The following is a 19,852-nucleotide window of genomic DNA, read 5'->3' as shown; positions in this document are numbered from 1 at the left end:
CCTAGTGGAAGATTGATATTCCCACAGGATGTTTTGAATGGTCTGTAGTGGAAGATTGATATTCCCACAGGATGTTTTTGGATGGTCTGTGCGGAGTTTCCACAGCAGTCACATACACAGTAGATTTATTGTTGTGAAGCACTAAACTAAGTGAAAATGTCCACTAATCACCTTACAATGGCGGGAGCAAAAACACTTTTTTTCTGTTCACAATGAAACTTTACGATTTTCACAGTACGAACTTTAAACTATTTTGCCCAAGTTGGGTGCCAGTTGTGATGTGGGTATTAGTTAAAATAGTTAGGTAATGACTGTGAATATTGATTTACACGATTTTATTAAAAGGAAAACCATGTATTACAATTTAACCTACATCTTATAACAACAAAACATATATATGTCTCTTGTCACCGTTCACTCTCGGTGGACACTGTTATGGTAACTTCGGTGGTATTCAGCCATGGAGCGGTGTGGCTGTTACATACTTGTTTTTAATGTATTGAACTTACCGCATTCGAGTGCAAATGTAGAAAGAATTTTTTCCCTCGAATTTTTTCCCATTCGAGTGCAAATGTAGAAAGAAGATACATTAAAAAATAAACAGAGAAATACATTAATCACAAAGCCTCTTTAGGCACTACTACATGGTAAGAGAATAGTTGGCTCAGACGGAAGTTGCTATAATTTTAAGGTAGAAAATGATATAGGAAAACTTCTTAATAAAAACATTTACGAGCAGAACTCGGATATTGACGAGATCTAATGGTTGATTTTTTTATAATTGTGTTGTGTTTTGTTTTACCATATTTTTCAGGTTTAGTTTGGATTTCAATTAATGTTTTTAAATTTTATTTTGGTTAATTTTTTAATAAAAATTATGTTTTTAAACATTTTGTATGTATTTTCTGGTGAAAATTATTTACAAATGAACGTACTGTTATAAAAAGTCATTTAAATAGACCATTGGCATTAGATAATGTAAAAACCAACAAATTTGACATTTTTATGGTATTTTTACCGTTTTCTACCGTATTTTTTAAGTTCGCCCTACCGCAAAATGGTTCATGTCACCTGGCAACACTGCGCACAGTATATTTATATATGTCTATGACTCGAACAAAGTAGTCCAATTTTGAGACTGTCAGCTTCTGTCATAATTATTGACACTGGGTCTGTTCCTGTTTTTAATATGTAGATAACAAAATGACATATAAGTATTAATTAAAAAGTTTCTATTGAAAAACAAAAAAATTGCAAAAAAGAGACAACCAGCCGTAGCTTATAAAAACGGTATTGTGACTAGTTCTGAACTATAAGGATCTGTTAAGGTAAGAAAATCATTCATTTAAATAGGAGAAAAGTAGGTTAATATTTAACATAAACTTAAATTTTGTTCTCCAAAAACAACCACTGTGTAATTAGTATGCATTTATTTTTAAAAGTAATAAATCTCATATGTGCAGTTAAGTAATGCATATTTAATTGGATCACTGCCGCTTTATTGCAGTTTCGAATTTTAAATTCTGTAAGAATAACAAGTATTGTAAATTTGTTAAACATCTAGAATGATTCATTGTTTATGATATAAAGGCTGATTGGATTGCGTTTAAAAAAATGATAACCATGTATATTTAATATAAAACTCAATGGTTTATGCTTAATCTAGAGAAATATGAAATCAGGTTAAGAAAAACAAACAGAATTGTAAGAAACCTTCTATTTTAAAAGTTGCACTACATACATTATAATTGTCACTTTTGTCAAGTCCAGTTCATGGCATTAGTTTCATAAGAATTTCACAGCAAATTGTGCTATTTACCTAAGATTTTTATTAAGCAAGACTGCTACAGACTATGCATGCTAAAGTAATAAATTGATACATAGAAATGATATATTTAAGTAAAGTACAATTCAGGTAAATGTTAAATCTGTTCTCATACCTTCAGATCTCAAATTTAGATAGTAATTCAGAAGTTAGAGAGTACAGGAGAAGTGAGAGAAAACAGGATTCAATATTTAACTAACAGTGTTATTGGTGATCAAATCCATAAAGCAACTGTTGAGATTTTGAAAAAGATTAATCTTTGCGAAAGACAATTTTCTTCTTTGACTATTTTGTGCATTTGTATTCTATATACAGATTTCTTACCCTACACTTTTTCTTGTACTATGGTTTTCAGAAAACTATATTTTTTTTTCATTTTTCATCATGTGTTCCAAATATTCTTACTGTTTTGTTATAACTATATGGGTGTGATGTGGGTATTTAGAAATATTACTTCCAATAGTACTTCCCTAGTACTTCCAATTTCTTCAGGTGTTACTTAGAACAAGATCCTAGACTCTACATCTACATTTAGATGGATTATCACTGCATATGATTTTGAATTCTAAATTCAAACTGTGTCTTTTGAGTAGCTTGGACATTTGGATGAATACTGCCACTGTGTCAAGGTTGATAATTGTATTACTTTTTCATTGACAATAAATTGTGTTCCTTAAATTATTACTTTTTAGTTACTTATTCAAAATTTTTGATTTATTATATCTTATATTTTATTTAAGTAAGTATTTCTTTATTCCATGAAAGTAAAAATATCACTTATAAAAATGCTAAATATACAATTGCATAGCCTGAGAAGACTACGTGAGTCAAACTAGAAAAAATATATAATCTTAATATAATTGCTTTGAAACATTACAAATTTTGAATAAGAATATGATTTAACTGTGCAAACAATTTGTATATGTGTACAGATATTATCATTATTGATATTTATTTAACAGAAAGAAAACTAAAACTTATTTATACTAATAGGACACAAAAAACAAACAAATGTAAAAAATTTCAGTGTGAGGAGGTTATAAAATAGTTCCCATAAACTAAATTTTTAATTTTTGTTTGAAGGCATTGATGTTCATTGTCTTCACTATGTCCAGGATAATGTTGTAGTACTTTATTCCTTCTACCACAATGCTTTGTTGTCCTGCAGTTGTGTTAATTGCTGTAGTTCTAAGGTGGAATCTATTTATTACGCTATAGTTGTGAACTTGGTGAGTGGCAGTGCACATATGCTTGATAACACTGTGGCAAACCAAACTTACATCCTATATTTTATTTTATATTTGAAATCATCTTCACTTCCCCATTACAACAGTATAAAGTTTTATTATTTTTTAGTAAGAGTATTTTTCATTAACCCATTAACGCTGAGAGAAAAAAAATTCTTAAAATTTTAGAAATAACAATAATAATGACTAAAATAATACCCTACAACATACTTTTGATCATATTTTTTTATTAGGAAAAACAAGATGCTTAAAAATAGCTGTTCCCATATGGGCTCGTTAGGCACAACCTATGTTATACACAAAAAAAAATTATTTTTATAAAAATTAACTATTAATTATGAAACATTCAAAAACAGTCTATATAAAGTTCAATATTACATTAACGGCACATTGTTCGTCCTCTACTATTGCAATTATTGTCACCCCCACATCTTCCCCTTTTACCTTTGGGGACTGTAATAATGTAATGGTACATTCCATCATATCTAATATCATTGCTATCTCAAAAAACACTCGCTGCTCCTTACAGTGTTCTTCCAGTAGCTTTCGGTTGTATCCTGTATCTTGTTAAATACATCTGAAATAAAGAAAATAAATACAAGAGTACTACTGAATAGCTTCCTTCTACCTGTTTATGCACCTGGTAAATACTTTGTCTAAAATCTAGTTGACTAATTTTTCGGCCACTTTTTCTGTACAAAATCCATGCATTCTGTAATGCAGCATCAATTAGAAAAGTAAATATGGGCCAGTATCATTTCTTTGACCTAATACCAATATGATAACTACAATCAGATAAAAAATTATATTCTAAAGGTAGACAAAGAGACAAATTTACCGATATGTTGTCCATTTGGTCAGTTCCACCCATATTTTTATTGTATTGCGCTATACGATTAGGTCTTGGTATGGGAAGTATTTTCTTTTCTTTTCTGTTAAACCTGTCTACTGCCTTCACTGGCTCAATACCATAACTCATACTAGCAAGGGTGACAACATTATTGTCCATCCATCTAACATACACTATTCCAATTTCCCTGTCTAAAATGTATGAAAAGTCTCTTCTTTGTTTTTCAACCTCCTTTTTTTAAGGAAGAGGATAGTCCTTTGGCAAGCGGTTTATCCTTAAGTGCCGGTTCCACTATAACCATTAGCTTTTAGAGTACATACTTAATAAATTTGGATTTGTAAACAAGTTATTGAAAAAAAAAAAATTGTATGTAAAATTTTCCTTGAAATAAAGCATAGTTTACCATGTTATGTAAAATTATTTGAAGCAAATCTTCGGAGAAAAAACATTCAAATATCTCTGAACAACTGCCGGTTTGCAAATCTCCTTCAACAAAATTGGTGACTGCTGGTTTGATGGCTAAATTTAGTGAATAACTGTCCTTATTTGGAACATGTACATGTGTTGATGCAGATAAAATATTAATATTATAAGGTTGAGTCCAAGTCTGTTTTTGTTCGCAAATACAATCTCAGCTGGAGCACTCATTTGTCCTGCCGACAAATTGTCTGCTAAACCACTCTCATCTTCATCTGCAGATTTCCTTCATCATAAGCTATATCTAGAGCTTCTTGAAGCGTAATTCCCCTAAAATAAAGCACATTATTCTTAAATGGCATTAACGCCTAACGAGCCCATATGAACACACCTATGTTTAGAGGCAAATTTTATAGTCATAATAATTTACACAAAAACAGTTTTTACATAATAACATTCCTTCGCATGTTATTGATAATATACACATAAATGCAATTAGCTAAATAATATTTTCAGAGTTAAATAATACACAAATTTGATGTCCACATTCTTCATGAATACTACTATCACATGTATTCAAATATCCAAAACAAACAAAAACTTTTACCACTGGTTCGCTTGTACTAAACTTGTCTGACCACTCAAACCACTTCGGAGTCCCCACTACAAAAAATTTTATATTTTATAAGGTTGATTACTACCTTGTGCCTCTTCTTTCATTAATTCAGCCGAACTTTTCAAATTGATGAATAATGGCCAATACTGTTTTTTCTAAAGGTGTTGGTTTAATCTGAAGAGCTGTAATAAATAAATTAGTAGTTTTTTTACTCTTGATACTCTCTTCTGAGTACCATTTTATTATTTGTACTCTTTTTGCAGTTGTTTAAACATTTGGCATGTTGAATTTTTATTGTCATACCTAGTAGCTCCTTCTCAAATAAATTTTTTTTTACATCCTTTATTTATTGTAATCTGTTTCTACAATAAAAACAATAATCAATAAGTTTATCACGTAATTAACACAGGGGAGATCCGTCCAGTGACAAAAATCCTTTAAGATAAATTTCTAATATATATAAATATCTGAAATATAAATAACACTTTACAAAGACATTTACTAACATATTAAAAAAATAGAACTATTGCTATTACACACACACAATTATAAGTTATAGGTATATATAGTATAAGTTGTAGCTATAAAATGGTAGAGTATATGTTTATGTATGTAAAGGTATAGAAAGGTCTAAGGGATTACGGCGTTTTAGTCTTCCTCTCCTCGGTCGCTTAAGTAGGTCTCGGGCAAGTGTATTTGGATGGTGCAGTAGTTTACTTTTGTAAGTGCCACTGAGTGAGACAACGGTGTCTTTTTTGGATCTGAAGGTCTCGATGTATGACATAATTGGGAACATACCACAGTGCATTGGTAATATGTCTCAAAACTTTAGATTGGAAACGCTTAAGTTTCAGTAAGTGAGAATTAGATGCCGTACCCCATATCTGTATACCATAGGTCCAAACTGGCTTTAGAATACATTTATACAGTAATAATTTATTATGTAGACTTAATTTGGATTTTTGGTTCATGAACCAATACATTTTCCTGTATATTAATCCTAGTTGCAGTCGCTTTGTCCAGATGTGCTTTCTCCAATTTAGTCGGCTGTCAAAATGTACTCCCAAGAATTTAACATCACTTTTTTTGGGTATTATGGTATTGTTTATGCTCACAGATGGTTCACCCTCTTTTCGTAAAGTAAATGTTATGTGTGCTGATTTGCTGCTATTTACTTTAACTCGCCACAGTTTTAACCATTCCTCTAGTTCATTTAAATGAATTTGTAAATTTTGACAGGCTGTAACAGGAACCGAGCTAGAAGCCATTATCACAGTATCATCTGCATAGTGCTATTTACTCTTGTGGGAATATCTGCCGTATAGAGTAAGTATAAAGTTGGTCCCAATATACTCCCCTGAGGTATCGATTGGTAAGATAGGATCTTAGAAGTGCATACAGAGAATGAGGAAAGTGAGTTTTTATTTTAGATAGCAGCCCCTCATGCCATACTTTATCAAATGCTTGTGAGACATCCAAAAAGGCTGCAGCGCAGTATTCTTTCTTTTCAATTGCATCTCTTGCTACTTTGGCAACTCTATGTACCTGCTCAATTGTTCTGCCTGAATTCAAACTGATAATCAGGTATTAACTTTTGTCTGTCGATTATAGAATTCATTCTTTGAAGGAGTATCCTCTCAAATATCTTAGAGATAATGGGAAGCAAACTCATTGGACGATAGGATGATAGTTCGTGTGGATCTTTATTTGGTTTCGGTATTAGAATAATTTGTGCCATTTTCCATTGAAACGGAAAATAGCCTAACTTTAGTATAGCGTTAAATATGTACATAACCAGCCGAAATCCTTCTTCGGGTAAATTTTTGCAGATTTTTCTCGATATTAAATCATACCCTGGAGCTTTTTTAGTATTGAGATGTTTAACTATCTCTTTAATTTCGTTAATTTTGATATTTTGCTTGAATGCTTGTGCTTTATCTTCATCGGCCTTGGCCCAATCACCATCTTTATTTCTAATGGGACCATCATGCTTAATCTGATGTTTAAGTTTCTTAGAGAGTTTCCAAATAGAGTAATTTGTGTCATCCGTCGCAGTGAGACTTTCAAGAAATTCATTTATGCCTTGATCTTTGTATTTGTGTAGTTATCTTTTAAGCAAACGAGTAGCCCTATTTAGTTCAGTTTTGTTCTCAGGAGATCTGGAAGTTTGCCACTGTTTTCTTAGTTTTCTCTTTTCACTGATTAAGATTTTTATATGATGTGGATATGGTTCACAGTTATTACTCTGATTTAGATTTGGAGTTGCTCTCCAAGCTGCCTGTTGAATGATTGATGTAAGGTGATGAACTGCTTCCTCAATATTTTCATTTGTTTTAAGAGGAAGATTTAAGTTAATTGCATTTTGAATATTAAATCTGAACAGACTCCAATTTGTTTTATGATTTGAAAACATGGGGTATTTATTTGTATTATATACATGTTCCATCACATCAATAAATATGGGAGAATGATACGACGAAAGGTCAACGGAAGGTTTAATATCTAAAAAGTTGTTACTTATTCCTTTTATCATACCAAAATCGATGAGATCGAGTATTTTATTTCTATCTGTAGGCCAGTAGGTTGGTTGCCCAGTAGAAATTGTAGTCAAGTTATTTTCGTTTAAACTTTTAATAAGTTCTCTTCCGCGTGTTATTATCAATCTTGAACCCCATCTTGTATGTTTTGCATTAAAATCACCTGCTGCAATCAAATAAATGAGAGAATATTGTAAACAGTGTTAAATTCAATAAGAAACAATCACATTTATTGCTCGGTAGAATGCTCCATTGTGGGCTGTGATGCACAATGTGAAGGGGAGATTAGGGTGAAATATAATTTTAATCTTGGTCTATCAAGTGGAACCATAATGTTAGTATATCTGTTAGTTATCTTGCTAATTTAATAATACTATCTATAATTTTTTTGTATCTGTATATTTTTAACCTATAGATGTTACATTTATGCGGAACTACATATAAGTTTTCAGATTTAAAATCAAATTATTTTCTGAGATTATGTGTTGCTACATGAAAAAATCTGTATTCTTATTATATTTATCCATATCGTTTACAGTAGGGTTATTAGTCTTAAATGTGCCAAATATCTTGTTAATTAACAATGTCCACTACTTAAGTGTAATATTTCATTATAACATGCAACGGAATTATACAATATGTACAGAGATAAAAAGTAAACTGATCTTGTATGTAGCACTACACAAGTCCTTTATTCTCCACAGACTTCCAAATGGAGAATGGTCACATACGAGATTTCTCAGAATTTTGTGAGCAGCTCAACGAAATCAGAATCAAGTTTCTCAAATGGGATGGTTGCGAAAGAACTGTGGGTCTGTACTACCTAATGGTAGGGCTACCATTTGCAAATGCCAGGTTTTTGCAACATACTCTGGAGATGTCCATAAATGCTGTAAATACCCCTGCAGCACAGATTTTAGAAAGAAATGCCAATGACACTGCACATATTTCCAGTTTTTTACTTGAACCGCCACAGGTATGTATTTTTTATCTAGTTTGCTGAAAAAATTATGTTTGAAATATGTACTTAATTTTTGAAACTTTGGAAGGTTCCACCTATCTGTTGATAGACATAGATTGTTCTGTTTGTCACAATGGGCGGGGCTTATAAAACCTTCCCAGACAAATCCTTTTTGTGTGTATTTGTCCCATAAGAAGTTCGAAATATATTTTTTAATTATTTGACGAGTAAATAAAAACTTTTAATTATGAACATTCATTCTGGGCGATTGATATTTGTTCTTCCTTATTTTTGAGGTAAGAATATCAAATTATTAAGATATTTACTCTTAATGTTCATGTTTTAAGGTTATGTTTTTGTTTGATTCAAACTTTAATTATTTTTTTTACTGTATTTCAAGGTATTTTGTTGTTGTTTTTATCAGGGGTATTTTAAAATAAATCAATAAATCATTGAATTTATTTACGAAGTTGAAAAGTATTTAAATTAATGTTTTATTCTTTTTTCCTTGCCAGTGATTTTATCCTGTAAAAGACTAAATATATTCGTTTTCTCATAGTTTAAGTTGTAAAATGACATTCTGTGAAAACCTTTCTATCAGATTGCCATAATGGGTGTTTAAAAAAATGTTTTCTCAATTTTGTAATTGTTTTTGAGTTTACTATTGTTTTAGATCTGGGCATATAATGGCTAGTAAACATATGTTGAATATATCCAGTATTACTAAATTTTTCAGTAATGACAACAAAACTACTATTAACTATTATATTTAGTCTTTTAGGGGATAAAATCACTACCACTTAAAAAAGAATAAAACATTAATTTAAATATTTTTTAACTTCGCAAATAAATTCAGATCTTCATTCTGAAATAACCCCGATAAGAACAATAACAAAATACCTTCAAATAAGTAAAAAATATTTAAAGTTTTATTCAAACAATCACATAACCTTAAAATATAAACAGTCATAGTAAATATCTTAATGCTTTAATATTCTTTCCTCAAAAATTCACAAACAACAAATAATACCAATAGCACAGAATGTATGTTCATAACCAAAAGTCCTTATTTCTTCATTAAACAAATAAAAAAAGTAGTATTTCCAACTTTTTATGCGACAAATACACACAATGTGACACATACACTTCTTATGTGACGTCAGAGCTTAGGTAGTCCATTTCTTGACCTGATTATGAAAAAGAAAAAAAAAATCAATTTGTCAGAATGTAATAAAAATGGATCCAAGGCAGTTATGGAAGTAAACGAAAAGTTGACGAATGCATTTAATATTAAAATTTTGTCAGGCAGGAAAATATGTGCAGGTTACAAAATCAAAAGCAAATAAACTAGACATCGAGCTTATATTGTTTTCCCCTACCTGGACTCAATATTAAATGACAACATCGTTAGTCAAGAAATACAAGCAAGGATTATCAGCAATAATGAATGCCCTTATATATACAAAGATTTAATGAGCTAGCTACCAAATCGTGAGTCCAAATCAAGAATATATGAAACAATTTATGATTAGGTTTGTAGTCATATACGGAGGAACTATTTTGGAATAGTCAACGGCAATTGATGTTGAGGAGAGCCACGAGATGACTACCACTTTAAAGACCCGCGGGGATATTCCTGGTCAAATATCATGACAATCAGTACTACATACAAAAGAGTTGCTAATTATGGGAATAAGAACCTAAGATCCGACAGAGGAAGAGAGGAAAAGGACTCCTAGATCGTTAGAAGGAGTCGAAATCCTTGCCAAACAAACAAAATACAGTTGTCTAATATGAAAATTGGTATGTGGAACGTGAAAAACGCATCAACCTGGTAAATTTCATAATTTTCTTCAAGAAATGAAAGTTGATGTACTAGGAGCAAGCGAAACATGGTGGCCTAACTCAGGATGCTTTCCGACAAACGTTGGTACGTTATACTACTCTGGAAGAACTGACAACCAGCGTAAACATGTAGTAAATTATTATCGATAAAGAAGTGAATAAAGCAGTACAAGGTTTTGTCTCGATTTCCGAACGAGTGATGCCCCTACAAATAATACATTCACACCAAATTCAATCTGATTCAGGTTTATTCACCAACGACAGAAGGAAAGGAAGATGAAATAGAAACATTGTATCAGCATATTCATGATGCCTTAAAAATAAATAAGAACGGGGAAATCACTATATTTATGGGAGACTTTAATGCAAAAATTGCCAAATGAAGATCTGGAAGAATAGTAAGTGGGACACCACAGATTGGGGGAGCATATAATGAAAGGGGGATCTGTTAGTACAAGTTTGCCAAGAGCATGAACTAATCACACACACATATTCTTTAAATTGCCAACAAGACGGTTATATACGTGGAGGTCGCAGCAGATATCCCAGAAAAGATAAGTAAGAAATCAGATAGACTATGTCAAGATTAACGAGAGATATCGTAATACGAGCCCTCATAACTAAATTTTCGGACAAACGAAAATTTATTGAAATCGTTCATCTTCACAATATTGCTTATTGAACAAAAGAACCAGATCAACAATAAATTAAACTCTATCATTAATAACAAAATATTAAAATGGTTTGGTGTCTATAAACTTTGAATTGCAGGGTTGGCGGCATAATAAACGAAAATGTTGCATAACATCGTGACAACTAAATGTTCGGACAATTCAAGAAATTACTATTTTAATATGGGTTTACATCGCCAGTCGCCTTTACAACCGCGGCAATCCTGTCTGGTATTGTTTGTACTAAGGATTTACACATGTCAGGGTCGAAACTATCCCATAATTCACCTAATTTATTTTATTGAATCGGTGACGGTTCTCTGGGGATCATTACACAATTCCTGTCTTATCTTATGCCACAATGCTACAATAACATTAAGTTCTGGACTGTTCGAATATCATGAGAGCACTTTAATGTTATTGTCTTCAAACCATTTTTTAATTATTTTAGCTATATGGCATGCAGCACCGTCTTGCTGGAATATAAAATTCAAGTCTTGCTAGAGATCGTGAGCACTTGGTATAAGACTATTTTTCAAAATTTATTGATACCTGAATTGCTGCGTTAATTATTGTGCCTTCCACCACCTCATATCTTCCTAGACTAGCCGATGACACGCTCCCCCAAATCATAATTCCTTTGCGACACTTCACAGTTCTTTTGAGGCAATCTTCATGGAATGCTTCATTTTTAGTTATGATAACTCGTTTTCGAAAGTCTCCCACGCAAACATCACTTCGATTCCTCACTGAATATGACTCTGGCCCAGTCATCAACGGTCCTTGAAATCTTCGATGTTATCCAATTGAAGCGGTTGCTTAAAGTTTTCATAGACCATTGATGATCGGTCCCGAATCATATTAAGTGACGAATGGAAGTTTGATGTTTGCATGGGAGACTTTCGAAAGCGGAATATAAGAACTAAAAATTAATACTTCCATACATATTTTCTTAAAAGAACTGTGAAGTGGAAGACCAAAGGAATTATGATTTAGGGGTGCGTGTCATCAGCTGGTCTAGGAAGATATGAGGTGGTGGAAGGCACAATTAAAGTAAGACATTTTGAAAAATAGTCTTGTACCAAGTGGTCACGATCTCTAGCAGGACTTGAATTTTATATTCCAGCAAGACGGTGCTGCATGCCGTACACCTAAAACAGCTAAAAAATGGTTTGAAGACAATAACATTAACGTCCTCTTATGGTTTTCGAACAGTCTAGACCTTAATGTTATTGAGACATTATGGCATAAGATGAAACAAATTGCGTAATGATCCCCAGAGAACCGTTGCCAATTTGAAGAATAAATTAGGTGAATTATGGGTTAGTTCCGAACCTTACTTGTGTAAATCCTTAGTACGAACAATGTCAGACAGGATTGCCACTTACCAGGATTGTAAAGGCGCTTGGCGATGTAACCCAATATTAAAATAGTAATTGTCCGAACATTTAGTTGTCACGATGTTATGCAACATTTTCGTTTATTTTGCAGCCAACGCTGCAATTTAAAGTTTATTGAGACTGATATCAATATTTTGATATCAGTAAACAAAATTAGAGAAACAAAACAAGTATACTTTGAGGGGAAATGCAAGAAATCGAAGAAAGTCAGATTAATATTGTTACTTGTTCAACCTGAAGTTCAAAGAAATGGTAGGGTTATCAATAAGAAACCATATTTTGCCACTTCTAGACAAAAATAGGAACACCATAATTGAGTCGGAGGAAAACCTAAAACGCTGGAGAGAATACATCCAAGAGCTGTCCGAAGACGAAACAGAAAACATAGAGCATATTTTGCTCTTAGGACACCTGTGTTATTCTTTGACATATGTACCGCTCCAGTCAAACTCCTTTCACACACCCTAACCGGGTGTGCGAAAAGCAAGCCGTATCGGAACCACAAAACCGACAAACGGCACAACGCAACGAAACGTCATTCTGTCTCCTTGGCTCAAGTATACTGTGACAGTCGCCGCCTCGTGAGCTAAACGACGCACGCGTTTCGCCTTACCGAGTAAGTAAATAAACGATGAAAGATAGGACAAATTGGGAGAATATTGTTAAGTTTACCAAAACTCACAAATAGTATGATATAATTAGACCCAAACCCTTACATCCAAAGTAAAAGTTACGCTCTAACACTAAATTGTTCTATATGGTCCACATATGATTCAGTAAAAAGTTCACTATTTCGACCATAGGGTTTAGGGGGTACTGGGGGAGAAGTCGGTAAATTAGTAGGTTTTTACGTTTATTCGCAAATATTTCAAAAACTATGTGGTTTAGCGTGAAGAAGTTTCTATACAAAAATTTTCTACGTCAAATTTATAACAAGGAAGGTTCTATGCATAATTGTTCTAAAATTAACGGTTTCGGAGTTACGGTTAAACTTATTCATCAGTTTCAGTCCTCTTCAAATACAACGTCCTCCTCTTCTACATCCTCGTCTATGATGGTTGTGTCCCTATTATCACGTCATAGGCCTGAGTAATTGCTGCATAGGCTTGAGTAGTTTAGACCACTCTTTATACACTCACAGTTACGGATGCATTCGTTATTGCAAGTACACACTATGAGGGAAAGTAATTCCTCGGGAGCTGCAGTACGTACCATTGTAATTGGTGTCAGGTATTTTCACCCCACTCGAGCGGATTCTTCTTCTCATGCAGCCACTGCTGTGCCTGGTGGTAGGTTTTGAACGAATGTTCAAATCCTGTATAGGCGTATATTGCAAGGAGTACATCCTTCATATTTCCAATGCCTCGTGAATGTCAGCAATAGTATAGACTTTTTCCTGCTGATTGCATTTCTTTGGTACCACCATTTTCAATTTCTTTTCTGATAGTGCGTGGACAGTCAACAATACTAGTAGGTCCGTGTCACCACAAATAACACAAGATTCAACGTCTTTCTTAGCTTCAACAATAGCTGTTAAAAACTGTTAATAAGTCAGCGTCAACCAATGCTTGGCGAACTGTGCAACCACATCTTTGCAAGTGTACTGTAAGAAGTGAATAAGACCCATTAAAAGTCTTCAACTTTTACTTCAATGCTAAGTGCTCTGCGTATTTGTAGGTCCCACCCTAGAACATACTGGCATGGAGTTGATCCAAGTTGCAATTGTTGTCGCTGTAATTCCTCTGCCTTCGGTCAATCCACCATACACCAATGCTTTTTAATCACCTCATCAACACCTGCTCTATGGCCATGTCACTTCATACTCCAGACCATCTTTTAAATTTATTCCATTGTGTATTTACTAATTTACAATTTTTAAATCGAATACAGTTGTACAAAACACAAAGTTGTGCGTTAAAAAAATTTTATATAGAAATGAAATTAATAAAAAAAATTGAGTGTGATTGGAAATTAAGAATATTTATTTCAAGATAGAAGGCACTTTATAAAGTTACGGATTTATTTTTTAGACTAACAGAATAATGTTAATTCTTCGTACTTATTTAATTTTTTTACTGTTTGTAAATTTTAACATTTTTATTTCGAGTTTAATTTTACAATTTTCAAAACTAATTATGTATATAAGGATTATATAAGGATTATCCGTTGGACCTTTTTTGTTTCAAATTTAATGTAGAACATTTTTGTATAGAACATTGTTCACTCTAAACAACGTAGTTTTAGAAATATTGACGAAAAACGTAAAAAACTACTAATTTACCGACTTCTCCCCCCAAACCCGACGCTCAAAATGGTGTAACTTTTTACTGAACAATATGTGGACCATATAGAACAATTTGGTGTTTAAGGAAAACTTTTCCTTTGGATGTCGCGGTTAGGCCTTTTTTGGACCAATTGTACCATACTACAAAGGATTTGAAACCGATAAGAAGGTTTTTCGAAAGAAGAAAAATTCACAACGCCATCAGTAAAGTGAGATAATTAGAATAGTTGTAGGTATACCTACTTGGTATTAGTAAAATGATAACTGTTAGGCTGTGTGTGGTTAAGGAGCTATTTATAGACAATTACTAATTCAAACTTTTCTCTATTATAGGTAGCACTATCTTTACTGCTAACTCACCTACCACTTCTAAAACCAGACAACAAAAAAACTGCAGATTGTTATTTGAGGGTTATCAAACAGGTCTTTATGGAGTTTATAACGCCTCCTATGAAGATTTATAATGAATGTGTTGAAATTATGTCCTATTTGTACATTCATCCCGCTTTCAACAATGATGACAAGAGTTCTTTTAAGAATTTACTTAAACAGGTAACATTTATTTTCATATGGATCCAATATAACATAAACTACTGTAAGTAGCAGAAAAATCAGGGAAAAATAACTGCTTTTCTAAAAAATAGGTTTTTATTAACTAAATTTATATTTTGTATATTATAATTTTTTATAGAAACCCCAGAAAATTAAATATGCAACTGTGTAAAGTATAAAAATATCACTAACTCTTATTAGTCTAAAACCTAAATGTTAAAAAGCGTATTTTCTAAATCTGTCGTTTAACTTATCTAACACTTTTGAAGTATGCAATTGTTAATAGCAATCAGTATCCAAAACAAAGCGATAGTTGACAATTGTTAAAGATTAAAATTATATTATTTGCGTAATTATGCAAATATGTTAAAAAACAGCTTTCTATGATAATAATAATCATAAGCACGATTCACGTTTTTTTTATAAGTATACGCGCACTTGACCAAATCAACCGGCATCGGAACGTACCGCTATAGTCTGGAATTAAATGCAGTAACGCGCATTTACCGACAAAATCACGTCAGTGGATTTACGTTATTTTTATTTACATTATATTATTTATTTCCATTTATTTAATAAATTATTAGAATTTCAGCTATATCGGTTTATGTGTTCGTTTTTTATTCATTTTTTGTAATGTATGTATTAATTTGTTTTTTTTTTCTAAAATTTTAACTTTAAGTTTAGTACTGGCCAAAATTTAGCGCTGTGTGGATCTTGCTTTTCTTGAAAGTCATTTACTATGAAATTTCGAATACGGTTCGCAGAAGTGTAAATACTATGTTAAGATTTTATCGCGCATAGCGTCAAGAAGACCGAACATGAAGATTGAGGGGCACAGAGAGACACGAAGAGTAACAGAGCGTCAGCCTAAGGTTGATGGCTCTAAGAGACCACTTCTCCACTACCGGATCTATTGAAAATCAATGGTTTGCAGAACGTGGAAGACCAATTGGGATGCGAACAATTTATTTATGTCCAATTAACAGTTGTGGTCGATGTTCATTTCGGCACACTGGGTGCTACCTCCTACCCATGAACATCGAGTTATTCGTCTTGAATGGTGCAGAGAAAGAATGGCTTGTCAACAGTAATGAAAGGGGGTTGGTCGGAGACTTCTAATTTAGAGCATTCTCCTCAAATTGGAGTACTTCGAGTTATTTAGAGCATGGAGTAAGATACCCCATGAGGATATTAACCACCGAATCAGAAGTGAGCCCAGGCGCATCTAAGAGTGTGTTACCCCCGAGTGTTGCAACAACACATTGTTAATTGATTTGCCCCTGTAATTTGTTTGCAATTTTGATCGTTTATTTTGCTACTGTGTAGAATTGTATAAAATATTTTCAAAATATAATAATTTATAATAGCTGTTCGGATTTCTATATCACTTAGTATATATATATATATATATATATATATATATATATATATATATATATATATATATATATATATATAGAATTTTTCATATAAAAATGATTGCACGTCATTCAAGATTCACGACGTCAGAACCCCACAGCGTTGCCAAAACATCAGAATAGTTAGTAAGTGAGGAATTTTTAAGATGTCAACTATGTGTCAAACTGTTATATTAACAGTAAATACACTTAGTTTTAAGACTACTTCAACACACTAAAATACATAAGAAAACATTTTAATCAAAATTATATATTCTAAATTTTAAACTTTTCTTTTTTAGAGCATTAATAGGAAAAACGTACCGCCATTATTTCTTGTTCAAAATAATCTATCTTATATGAAAGCTTGTCAGCTTTCTACAAACTATTTAGTTGTTTTGGCATTGCACAATCACAATACACAACAATAATTAGTTTTTAAAGCTATTAATCTAAATTTAATATGTATTTATAAATACAATTTATTAATATATAATATATTATGATCAAATTGTGTAAGAAATCAAAACATAAACAAAATTCTTACTCTAAAAAAGCGGCAACACTTTAAACAATTTTGCCATACGCCGAACTGCCAATAAAATTTAAAGTATTCCTGTATCAGTTGCGTACAATTGTCTAATCTATTTAATTAAAATTATTATTTTGTGGAATATTAGACTTAGAGAGTTTTTTCATAAAATTTATATTATTAATAATAACAAATGTTTTTGGTTATTTAATCAATATAATTCTAAAATTCCCAATATAATGATGATTTCATTTTTTTGATTATTTTACCATGTTGACGCCTATGAAAGATCGTGCAGTTCCGTATGGGTTTCGTATTATTAGCTGTGTTAGGAAAATTTTAACTCTAAGGTTGACGTTCTGGAAATTTTAAATATAAGGGTCACTTTATATAAATTGTGGCGTGCAACGTTTTTACTTTGAAAAATGGTATATACTTCTATATACTACCGTTGTACGTCATCCGCGTCATAGCCCGTGAGGTCACATGATACCAACACGAAATATTTAGGCGGTAGGTGTGTTCTTTTTTAGAATCACTTTGCCGAGTACACTGGCATTACAACCACTAGACATATTATATTATATACGCGTAGAAATAATATTTAAAGATTTCTATTAATGTTAACTTAAAGAAATACACAATAATATGTTTCATTTAATTTGTATAAATGCATTAAAAAGCGTTTTTATGAAGAACATTTGTTCGGAACACACTGTAACTGTAATCGAACGAAGGTGATATTTTGGCATAAATTGGTAACACTTATTTGACAGTTGCGGTGTTGACACTTGTTATTTTACATTTTACATAAAATAAAATAAATATCTATGTATTCCATTTTACATCTTTATACGACGCATACAAGCGGCTCAAATTGTTTTTAACAAGATTATTTTTTTAACTCTTGTTTTGTTTCTATTTATTTACATTAAATATTAATTTGTTTTGTTGTATAATCCACTTTTGCAATAATTATGTAACCTATTTGTTTTAAAATGGATTCAGGATTTTTTTATACTTTGGCAACTATGTCAACTTCGATCTCTGTCAATAATAATGAGGTGCAACGGTAAGTAAATTAGATGGACTGTAGGTCATTATAAAATATATGAAAAAAGTACTCAATACAAGTTGTAAGCAACTTTGAGGTGCATGTTTTAAAATTAGTGACATATATACACAATTTTCCATAGCACGATGTCAAACCAAAGTTAGGGGTTTTAAATGAAACATTCTGTTGTGTTAAAATTGGGATTCTTTACCTTACACCAATGTAAAATTGATGTGAGTAACACTAGTAGTTACGAGAAAGCTAATAAACAAATCATATTGATTCGATCGCATTATATGTTATAGGTACTTATACCCTGTTCACTGAACTCATTCACTCATGAACTCAAGCACACTTGCTCATAAACAGTATTTACTTAAAAAAATATATATTCACATGCAGTTTATTAACAAAATAAAACTGCATCAACTAAAACAATGGTTAAAATGATTGTTTTTGAAATTTTATAGTCGTTTATAGATTAAAGTGTATCTATTTGTAACTGGCAGCTCATTACAAATTCATATCTTTACTAATCTGCAGACGTGTTCTCGTGTTCAAATGTAGTTTTCAATATTATTTTTCAAAGAGTCCACCCTGTTCACATAGAAATAACAGTACAAACCCATGGTAAAATGAACACAAGGTATGATATTGCGCATGACATTTGACAGCAGAGTCAGGCGTGTGACGTAGCAAAGATTCCTCGGACCCATTATTTGTAATGATACGACTTTTTTTGATATTGTAGCAATTTACCGCGTTTTTCCTTCAGTTAAAACATTATAATGTCTTGAAAAGTACCTGTGGTGTTTAGTTGCTGTCTAGTTTATTATATTGTATAGTAGTTTTTTTTGTAAAACTTGTAGTTAACTTGTTTTTTGCTTTGACGTACGGCATCAAAGCATATGGATTGTTTACGTTTTTTCGTTAGTGTTTCCTGCACATAATTTTATTTTTTTATTGTACTATAGAGACTAATTCACGAACATTTACTCTTCAGGATCTAGTTTTTTATTTACCATTGTGTATCTGGTTTTGTACGTTTTTCTCTTCTTCTTCTACGGCACTACAGCCCAAAATGAGCCTTGGCCTCCTTTATTTTTTGCCTCCACCCTTGTCTGTCTGTGGCTGCTCTTCTCCATACACGGACTCCTAAAAGTGCTTGTGCGTCGCTGCTTACTGTGTCTTCCCAGCGCTTTCTTGGCTTTCCAACTGGTCTCTTTCCCTGCATTCTGGCGTTCAGTGCTCGTTTTGGTAGCCTATCCTCTCCCATTCGTATCACATGTCCGGCCCATTGCAATCTTTGTATTCTAATGAAGTCTGACAGGGGTGTTTCCTTATACAGTTGATAGAGCTCGTTGTTATATCGAATTCTGAAGATTCCGTTTTCCCTCACAGGTCCTAGTATTCTCCTCAGTACTTTTCTTTCGAATGTGTCGAGTTTGTTTTTGGATGTTTCTTTCAGGACGTTTTTCTCACTTTCTGTATTTTTAATAAAAGTTATTTGACAACCTTTAATTTAAAAGTTATATTTTGTCGGCGTATGTACGCACGGTCGGCGTTGGAAATTTGCATGAGAGTGAATCTGTGAAACCATTACATATGTAAGATAATGAGTAAGAGAGAGACAGAAGATATATTTTCTCTATATTATATAT

General features: G+C 32.3%; 1 protein-coding gene across 2 annotated transcripts in view; it reads left to right on the top strand.

Annotated features, from left to right (window-relative positions):
* The first annotated feature begins 1,153 nt into the window (after positions 1-1,153).
* Positions 1,154-19,852, top strand: part of smg (sterile alpha motif domain containing protein 4 smaug) — a 36,506-nt gene continuing 17,807 nt past the window's right edge. For both annotated transcript variants that reach the window (XM_072520223.1, XM_072520222.1), the window contains exons 1-3: positions 1,154-1,328; positions 8,197-8,468; positions 14,987-15,205. In XM_072520223.1, the coding sequence (XP_072376324.1) occupies positions 8,205-8,468; positions 14,987-15,205 (483 nt within the window). In that variant the 5' untranslated portion in view covers positions 1,154-1,328; positions 8,197-8,204. The remainder of the gene's footprint in view (positions 1,329-8,196; positions 8,469-14,986; positions 15,206-19,852) is intronic.

This window comes from Diabrotica undecimpunctata, chromosome 1 (assembly GCF_040954645.1).
Source record: "Diabrotica undecimpunctata isolate CICGRU chromosome 1, icDiaUnde3, whole genome shotgun sequence".
Taxonomy (NCBI): Eukaryota; Metazoa; Arthropoda; class Insecta; order Coleoptera; family Chrysomelidae; genus Diabrotica; species Diabrotica undecimpunctata.
The sequence above is the reverse complement of the archived record's forward strand: the minus strand, read 5'-3'. Positions and strand labels throughout refer to the sequence as shown.